The sequence below is a fragment of the Cyprinodon tularosa genome, unplaced genomic scaffold (assembly GCF_016077235.1).
Source record: "Cyprinodon tularosa strain WSP-4 unplaced genomic scaffold, ASM1607723v1 ctg312, whole genome shotgun sequence".
Lineage (NCBI taxonomy): Eukaryota > Metazoa > Chordata > Actinopteri > Cyprinodontiformes > Cyprinodontidae > Cyprinodon > Cyprinodon tularosa.
Window position 1 is genome coordinate 304113 of NW_024039022.1, and position 10109 is coordinate 314221.

The following is a 10109-nucleotide window of genomic DNA, read 5'->3' on the forward strand; positions in this document are numbered from 1 at the left end:
GTGTCAAAAGATGAAACATCCAGGATTGGAATAAATAAAGTCAGGGAAGCACAGAACATGATCAATTTCAGTTTTTTTTTTTACTGCTTATATTTACTTTGTTGGCATTTGATGACAACCATGATCCCTCTGTAACTTAAAAAAAGTAATTAGATAGTTGCTAGTTATTCCTCCCAAAAAGTAACTCAGTTAATGCACATAGTATCTAATTAATAGGCAAAGTAACTATGCAGTTACTTTTCATTATCTAATTTGTCAAAGAACTGGAATTACATTCTTAATATTTGAACTTTTAAAAACAACAGCTAATTAATTTACAAATATACATTGTTAGAAGTTAATCAATTAATTTAATAATTTCTTAAAGAAAAAATAAAGAATGTACAACGAAAAAACATTGTATATTGATCAACAACATGTTGGCATTTCTCAGTGGGACAAAAGACAATTGTAAAATATTAATGTAGATATGCTAATTATGTTCAATGTTTATCTTAAATGAGCCATATTACCAATTAGATGTTTTAAAATCCGACATTTCTGATATTTATGCACATTCACAGGCTTGAAACATACTATAAAACATGCAATATGCATAGAAATTGTGCTTTTTAGGGCATATATATATATATATATATATATATATATATATATATATATATATATATATATATATATATATATATATAGCTTAAATATTCTCAGTTAAATATTCTCTATAAAATAGATTTTTAAGTAATATTGTGGTGTTCATCACCTAGCAGTTTTTGGATGTTTAACTTAGCCCTAATATGATGTTCATGTGTTTTTCAGCCATTGTTCTAGTGGCGTGGAAAGAATAAAGCTTTCTCACTCGTATCTGCTCGTGGTTCCTTCATTCTCGCCACAAAACTGCTTTTTAATAAACTATATAATAGAACAGAATGAAAGGCTGACAAATTTCTGCAGTCAAAACGAAGGATGAAATGGAGTGCAGTTACAGACCGACCAGCAGGTGGTGCTGTTGCCCCATCTTAACTGTAACTCCTGAAGTCAAATTTCTGGGCAATAACCTGGAAGACAGTTTAGGGTTCAGACCTCACTGTTAGAAACAACTGTACTAGACGAGGACAGTGGCCTCTAGCTTAGGGTCACCTCAATTCAATTAAGTTTATTAATATAGCGCCAATTCACAACACATGTCATCTCAAGTCACTTTACAATTGCTCCTTTGGTCCACCTGTTGTTAATTTCATTAACTCCAAAACAGCTGACACTAGTTATTAACCCGCTTTACTGCTCAACTGACCAGATCAATTTTCTTGAAATTTTGCTAATTTGATACTATACTCAGATTAACAAGTGATATATTATATATATTTAGTTTGTTTCTCCTATGATACACAATCCCAACTTAGTCTGTGTTTTGCTAGAAATGAAGAAATAATACTAATCCAGTCACCTTATGATGGCTGTGGGACCTACTTTTCTCAGCATTCGTGTTTATTTGCTCTGAGCCATTTAAATCCATCACAAAAAGGACCTTCTATTCTTCTCTGGAGATCTGGTATACAAATACGAATGTATCTCGACCTGTGATCACAGGTTTCTCTGCTGCAGCACACCTGATTCTGATGACCCAGTTACCTCCCCAGCAGCTTATCAAGCTGATCATAAACCTTTTAATTACACCTATTTAGATCAGATGTGTTTGTGATACCGTTAGACCAGCTGAACCAGTGAGTTCAAAGGTTATTTAAATGTTTTCTATTAAAAATTTGGCATGTTTAGCTGGATAAACTGCTGTGCTTCACTAGGTAAATAATTCAACTTTCTCCTGATGACCCTGTCTGATGTGAGTGTGGTAACGCCATGGTACATGGGAGTCTAACTGCACCAGCTCAGCATCATGCAAATAAATAAATGACATAAAATTAAGCAAATAAGGAAAACTTTGATTTTGTTGCACTACAGGTGCTGGTCATAAAATTAGAATATCATGAAAAAGTAGATTGATTTCAGTAATTCCATTTAAAAAGTGAAACTTGTATATTATATTCATACATTACATACAAACTCATATATTTCAGATGTTTATTTTGTTTAATTTTGATGATTACAAATGACAACAAATGAAAATCTCAAATTCATCATATCAGAAAATTAGAATATTACTGAAGACCAATAAAAACAAAGGATTTATAGAAATGTTGGCCAACTGAAAAGTATGAACATGAAAAGTATGAGCATGTACAGCACTCAGTATTTAGTTGGGCCTCCTTTGGCCTGTATTACTGCAGCAATGCGGCGTGGCATGGAGTCGATCAGTCTGTGGCACTGCTCAGGTGTTATGATAGCCCAGGTTGCTCTAATAGTGGCTTTTAGCTCTTCTGAATTGTTGGGTCTGGTGTATTGCATCTTCTTCTTCACAATACCCCATAGATTTTCTATGGGGTTAAGGTCAGGAGAGTTTGCTGGCCAATTAAGAACAGGGATACCATGGTCCTTCAACCAGGTACTGGTAGCTTTGGCACTGTGTGCAGGTGCCAAGTCCTGTTGGAAAATTAAATCTGCATCTCCAAAAAGTTGGTCAGCTGCAGGAAGCATGAAGTGCTCTAAAACTTCCTGGTATGTGGCTGCGTTGACCCTGGACCTCAGAAAACACAATGGACCAACACCAGCAGATGACATGGCACCCCAAACCATCACTGACTGTGGAAACTTTACACTGGACTTCAAGCAACGTGGATGAAGTGCCTCTCTTCTTTTCCTCCAGACTCTGGGACCTTGATTTCCAAAGGAAATGCAAAATTTACTTTCATCAGAGAACATGACTTTGGACCACTCACCAGCAGTCCAGTCCTGTTTCTCTTTAGCCCAGGCAAGACGCTTCTGACGCTGTCTGTGGTTCAAGAGTGGCTTGACACAAGGAATGCGACAGCAGAAACCCATGTCTTTCATACGTCTGTGTGTGGTGGTTCTTGAAGCACTCACTCCAGCTGCAGTCCACTCTTTGTGAATCTCCCCCACATTTTTGAATGGGTTTTGTTTCACAATCCTCTCCAGGGTGCGGTTATCTCTCTTGCTTGTACACTTTTTTCGACCACATCTTTTCCTTCCCTTCGCCTCTCTATTAATGTGCTTGGACACTGAGCTCTGTGAACAGCCAGCCTCTTTAGCGATGACCTTTTGTGTCTTGCCCTCCTTGTGCAAGGTGTCGATGGTCGTCTTTTGGACAACTGTCAAGTCAGCAGTCTTCCCCATGATTGTGTAGCCTATAGAACTAGACTGAAAGACCATTTAAAGGCTTTTGCAGGTGGTTTGAGTTAATTAGCTGATTAGAGTGTGGCACCAGGGGCCATCCATTTTGAACCTTTTCACAATATTCTAATTTTCTGATATGATGAATTTGAGATTTTCATTTGTTGTCATTTGTAATCATCAAAATTAAACAAAATAAACATCTGAAATATATGAGTTTGTATGTAATGTATGAATATAATATACAAGTTTCACTTTTTAAATGGAATTACTGAAATCAATCTACTTTTTCATGATATTCTAATTTTATGACCAGCACCTGTAGGTAATTTATTCATGAATAAAGTGTAGGCCCAGTCGTTAAAAGAAATAGATTGCCGTTCACAGTCTCCCCTTCTCTTTTTTTATGGGCTGTATCTAATGACGTCTGAAATCTGGCGCGCGCGGCGCGCACACTATAAGCGTTTGCTAAATCTCGGTTATTCACGGGGAAGCAGATGAAGTTCAACGCCAAAGCTGGTGTCTCATGTTAACGCTCTGCTCCTCCTCCTCCTTGTAAATGCTGAGTCATGTTTCAGCCTCCAGCGCTGATTCATGGTTTAAAATAAGCTTGACCATTTGGTGTCGCTGTTGTGAGCATGCTAGCTTTTACATGTGAACCAAGATTAAAAAATAATATAAAACAAAAAACAACTAACTCAACTGTAGGCCTTAGTTAAGAAGATATAGAATAATATAATAATAATAATAATACAAGTGATATTTTGAGACTTTTGATAAGCTGTAGCTTCACTAAGCTCTGAAAACTAGATCAGTCAGCAGTCAGCTGTCCAGTCTTTCTCAGGACATTTTGTTAGCATAAGCGGAACCTATTAAAAAACTAAGAGTGACTTGTTATTGGGCAATATGATTTAATGAGCAGAAGATCTCTGTCATAAAGTCAAACTTTAACAGAGTTAAACTTGTCACTAAACAGCCTGAAATGGTAGATCAATAACAGATCATCCAATTTTAGCTAATTTTAGAAGCCATGAGAAAGCAGATTTCTTTGGTGTAACTTGACTTTGTCTTAATAATAATACTTTGGACTTGTAATGCACTTTATATTTAAACAAATCCCAAAGTGCTACATAGTAAAAGAGGTAAGTGCTAAATAAAACACATGGAGAGTATGAGAAATAAAAAAATAAAAGAAAGACATAATAATCAAAGACAATTATATATTTTTTTTGTAATTTTATTGTTAGTTATTGACCTTGCTGTTTGGTGTAACAGTTTTTCTGTTTGATAAAGCATATTTGCATTTAGTAACCCGTTCAGCTTAACATCTTCTAGAGTTTTTTTCATCATTTTTTTTAAGCATCCTATAGGAAAAACCCTGTGTTGAACCTTCTGAAAAAAGGTGTCAGAAGACACTGAAATGTGCTGGTGAAGATTCTGAGTCATCCAGGTCATAGTCATTCCAAAAACAGTTAAAAAACAATCCACTGGACCTTTTGCTTTTGCAAGACGTTTTGCTTCCCATCGAGGAAGCTTTTTCAATTCAAAAGGTCAGGAATAGCATTGAGTTCCAGGTTTTATACAGTAGCCCATCAAAACCTTTTTTTTTTTTTTAACGTGCAAATTAAAACAGACGTAGCGGTCCACCCCTTTGGAATCGGGGTCGTTTGGCTTCTTTGTTAGCCTGCAATGCCCCATACCTGCCTAACTGTCTGAAAGGGGTGTCGTTAAAGGGAATTATTGACCTGGCTAAATAGGCGAGGTCCTCCGCTCTTTTGTACAGACGGGATGGGGTTGCGATGATAAAGGAAAGGAATTAACTCAACTGCTGCAGTGAAGGTTTTTGAAAGCTGAAATCTGAGTCCACCCCCCTCCGTTTAAGATAGATTTTTCTTTCTTAACATAGATGGCTTCCTTCATGCCCCTCTCAAACCACCTATTTTGTTTGTCCAAAATGTGAACATTCTGGTCCTCAAAGGAATGTCCTTTATCCATAAGGATGTACCTCAGAGTCTTGTCCTGAGGAGGTTGCTGTTCTGTGTTGGGCCATGCATCTATGTAGAGGTTGTTTGGTTTCTCCAATATAAAGATCAGAGCATTCCTCACTACACTGAACTGCATACACCACTCCGCTCATATTTGGTTTGGGGGTTCTGTCCTTAAGATGCACTAGCCTCTGCTTCAGGGTCTTGTTAGGTTTGAAATGTACTGGGATTTTGTGTTTAGAGAAAATCCTCTTGAGTTTTTCAGAGACTCCAGCAACATATGGGATGGCGATGTTTTTGCATTTAATCTTCTCACCGTTATCTTCTAATGTGTGTCTTTTGGATTTCCTTGCTGATTTGACAATCGCCCAGTTCGGTTATCCGCAGGTTTGAAGAGCATCTTTGATCTGTTTCATCAAGATAACTTGTAAGAATGTTATCAAACATTTTTAAATGTTGGATAAAATGAAGTGTATCCAGTGGCGTGGCTACACAAATCACTTTTAGTTGAGTTTAACTCTCACGGTTACCATGACAGATATGCATCACTGATTACAGGCAAAACACTCAAACGGATAGCTCAGTCCAGAAAAACACCATTATAAGGAAGGAATCTTGTGATTCTTTCTTAATAAAAAGGCTAGTTTGCTCCATTTAACACATCCCAGTCAAATCCCAGTCAATTAAAACGCCTTTGGGATGCTGCACAGTGCCTGGCTTAAACAACCAATGTGGTGTTAAGATGAATCAAACCATCTTAAATCATGAATATTTTACTATGTTACTAATGAAATGTGTAACATGGCAATTATATCTGGGATTTAAATTTTTCTGTTGCTGGAACCTCTACACTGGAGGTCTTCAACAGGGGGTTGGCGACCCTTAGGGGGTCCACAAAGGTACTGCATGGGGGTTGCAAAAGTTTTGGTTACCGGTAATCAGAATTTTTTAATATCCCCCCCCCCCCGCATTTTTTTCCACTAATTGAAATGTCTTTAAATAAACATTAACATGAATTCAACATACTGTAGTAAAGATAAATGGAGGCAGAAGATGCCTTTCAGTCATCAATGCACACATTGGACACACGGGAGCTCTTTCAAAGCTGGGCACCGTTTCATTCACAACACCTTTCCCATCAACGAGGAATCAGATTCAGAAATACTTAGATTATCCCAGGGTGAAATTACTTTCATTACATGACTCCATCTTTAATAGAGCGACTATAGGACCAGTTTGATACTATATATAATCATACTATATATAATTAGGGGGTCCGTCCTCCATCTTGCCATCAGTTTGGGGGTTCTTGGCCTGGAAAACGTTGCTATTCCAAGTCTCTAATTGCCTCAACAGGCTTTATTTAAGTTTCCTTTCTTTTTATGTTTTCTTGTATTAAGCTACATGTGTTTTCCCTTAACCTATAACGTTAATGTCTCAACTCTTCCTCCCACTGCACTCTAGGAAAGTCAGTGTCACGTTTAGGAATGGCTCCTCCTCTTCCTCCTATCTAGCTCATGAATCCAGAGTTGCTCCGTCATGTTTTGGATTCAGTGATTTTCCCTGGAACTGCTAAATAATGCTCAGTCATGTTATGTCCTATAGTCCCTCCCCATGCTTTGTTCCAAACCTACTTGCTAAAACTGCTGCATCATGGTTTCTCTGTCCCTCCTACTGCTTCTAATGGAGTTGCCAGTTCATGTTTAGCAAAGTGGTATGACTTAGAGTTCCTGTTTTCATTGCAGCGGAGGGGAGGAGAGGGAGGAGTAGACAGAAGTATAAAAGAGGGAGAAGAGTGAAGCCAACCAAACTGAGCTGCAGAATCTGACAGGAGAGCCGCTACTAAACCCACAGGATCTCATCACCACTGGTGAGTAAATCACAGTACATTTACTATTATTCAGATTTTCTGAATATTTATACAGTGATGGCTTTTATGCTGCAGGATGGTTTAATTTGACTCATATTTTCTGCCAGCTTCTCCTTAAAAACACAATGGAAACAGAGAAGAGGACCCAGACAGCAGAGCAGACAGATAAGAGGTGAAATAAAGTTACTGTGATTGTTTTTTGTTTGTTTGTTTTGTTTTGCTTGTTTTGCACTTTCCCCCCTGTTGACAACAATCCTGAAAACCAATGTTGCCTTTTTCTCTCTCTAAGGGATCTCTCAGAACAAATCAAAGAGGTGACCAAGGAGAGTCATGTCAGAGCAGAAAACACAGAACTGATGCTGAGCTTCCAAAAGGGACAAGTCACACTTCCACAATTTAAGGTAATAATAACGTCTACAGCACAACTGATCCCATTAATTACTGTTGGTTGGATTCCAGCGCGTTAAATGACAGCTTCTGTCCTGCTTGTCTGTAGCTCCTGCTCTACTCCCTGTATGAGATCTACCAGGCCTTGGAGGAACAGCTGGACATGAACTCCAACCACCCTGCTGTTGCTCCCATTTACTTCCCTGCTGAACTGGCCAGGCTCAAGTCCATCGAGAAGGACCTGGAATACTTCAATGGACCAGACTGGAGACAGAAGATTGTCGTCCCTGCTGCAACTCAGAGATACTGCCACAGACTCAGACAGGTAGTTTTTCTATGCCATGCATGCAACCTTTTATTTCTCTTGTAGGTGACAGCAACACTTTCTATAAGCCTGATAATGGAATGCAATAAGCCTCTGTAATCATGCAAATGTCCTGATTAAAAAAAGAAGCATTTTAATATTTGAGCAAATAATGCATAAAACACAGGCTGCAAAATTAAACAGGACGTTTAAGGTGTCTGTAATCCTTGTTCTAAAGGGGTAATGCTCTCTATTCTTCTGTATTTTCCAGATTGGAACAGAGAACCCAGAGTTCCTTGTTGCCCATGCTTACACCCGCTACCTAGGAGACCTGTCTGGGGGGCAGGTCCTTGGCCGAATCGCGCAGAAGTCCATGGGGCTGAAAAGCAGCGAGGGTCTGTCTTTCTTTGCCTTCCCTGGCGTTTCCAGCCCCAACCTGTTCAAGCAGCTCTACCGCAGCCGGATGAACAGCATGGAGCTGACGGCGGAGGAAAGGAACGGCGTGCTGGAGGAAGCCGTTAGGGCCTTCGAGTTAAACATCCAGGTGAGAAGGGCCGATGGATGGACACTGGGATTTCCCGCCTGCTGTAAGGCAGCTGACCAAACAAGAAGAACCTTTGCTCGTAGTTAATCATTAAATCACAGGCAGCTGATTTGCTCTCCCTTCTTTTTCTTACAGGTGTTTGATGGCTTACAGAAAATGCTGAGTGTTGCAGGAAATTCGCAGCAGGAAAGTTTAACAAGCTCCACAACGGTTGCAAGGAAAACACTCCAGTTTCCAGGAAGCATTTCCCCAATGATCAGGATGGTCCTGGGACTCTTCGTGGCTCTGGCTACTGTCATGGGACTCTATGCATTATAGCGACAGAGAAAGAAAATATAGTGTATTTTCTTATTGGTATCATTTTAATCCTGATTTTGGTAACATAAAGCCTTGATCTAATGATCCTTTTCTATATAATGTAAAAAAAAAATAAATAAAATCAAAGATACTGTATATTTTTGATATAACACAAAACTAGATTTATATTCTGTTTATATTGTTTACTAAATCAGTTTGTTCAGTCCCCTCTTTCATATTGATACTCACAATAATTTAAGATATGCAATAGAAGCAAAGCTGTATATTTTTATGCCACCTTTTTGTTTTTTTATTAAAATCTGTAAAAAAAAAAATGCATTGTTATCCATCGTGTTGTATTCATGGGGATGACTGTGTTGATCTGAAACCACAGCAGCTGGTTGTTGTCAGCCATGTTGGCTGCTGTTCATCTGGCCTTTAGGTCTGTTGGTGTTTTCCTGTTTATGACTACAAACAGTCTGTGGTGACAAAGAAAGGGGGAAAAAAGCTTCTTTGCCAGACAGATTAACTTCATCATAATTTGGTCTGGTTTCTGTTATTCTAAAGTTATCTTCCTATCAATCAATCAGTGGCGCATTTGGTAGAACTTAGATCATAAAAATCAAGTTAATATAACCACACATATTTTCCTTTTAGGTAAAAACATACTGGAAGGAAAATATGCGTAATCTGCGTCTGCATGTTGCAGCTGTTTTGAGTTCTTTATCTTAAAAAAAGAAAACATGATGTTTTACTGATGTTTCAGTCTGATTTCTGTAAAGATCATCCAAAACAGACAAGGCGTCTCTGGTGACATCATGAGGTCAGCTGACTCAGTTCTGATACAGCTTGGAGTAATGTTGATTACAAGGCTATTTTGAGATATAGTCGGCATATCTGGGGAAGTTTTTCTTATGTCTTTCCAGAAGAATCAACAATATTTTCACCAAAACATAATCTAAATTTGAACATGTGACATGAGGAGTATCACAAGGTAGGGAAGGGAGATATTCTGTTTTATACAGCACCCTGGGACTCTGATCTTCCTGACCATCTTTATTCTAGTAATAATCCTGTTTTTTGCTTTTTTATGTCCAGTGAAGAATTTAACAAACGTCAATGTTACCCAGGCACTGGATATTGATCTTGGAAAAAAACTAAGGTGTTTTCTTTTGTTCCAAGCTGCAAAGCTCCTGCATATGAAGTCTTATGTTGATGAAGCCTAACAGTTCAGCCAAACTGTGTGACTGATTCAGGAAGTGGGTCTTTGGTTTGACCATGACCTGAGATTTTCCCATCTGATAACTTTAAGTTTTCTTTTTAATCTCTGATACTATAAGTCTTGCACATAGTGATAGTGTTCCAATCCTTATATCAATTTCTTTTTAACGAAGTATCTTTTATGTTATAAACAGCTTAAATAGTAAATAAGCACAATCAAACCATAACCCTGACCTCTATTTATTCCCATCTTCCCTTTTG

At 38.3% G+C, this 10109-nt stretch overlaps 1 protein-coding gene across 1 annotated transcript; it reads left to right on the forward strand.

Annotated features, from left to right (window-relative positions):
- Window positions 1-6957: 6957 nt before the first annotated feature.
- LOC119788238 (heme oxygenase-like) lies at window positions 6958-8757 on the forward strand. The gene is made up of 6 exons (XM_038292445.1): window positions 6958-7095; window positions 7203-7267; window positions 7385-7496; window positions 7592-7807; window positions 8058-8330; window positions 8466-8757. Exons 2-6 carry the CDS (start codon window positions 7221-7223, stop codon window positions 8646-8648), a joined length of 831 nt encoding a protein of 276 aa, XP_038148373.1. The 5' UTR covers window positions 6958-7095; window positions 7203-7220; the 3' UTR covers window positions 8649-8757.
- The last annotated feature ends 1352 nt before the right edge of the window (window positions 8758-10109 follow it).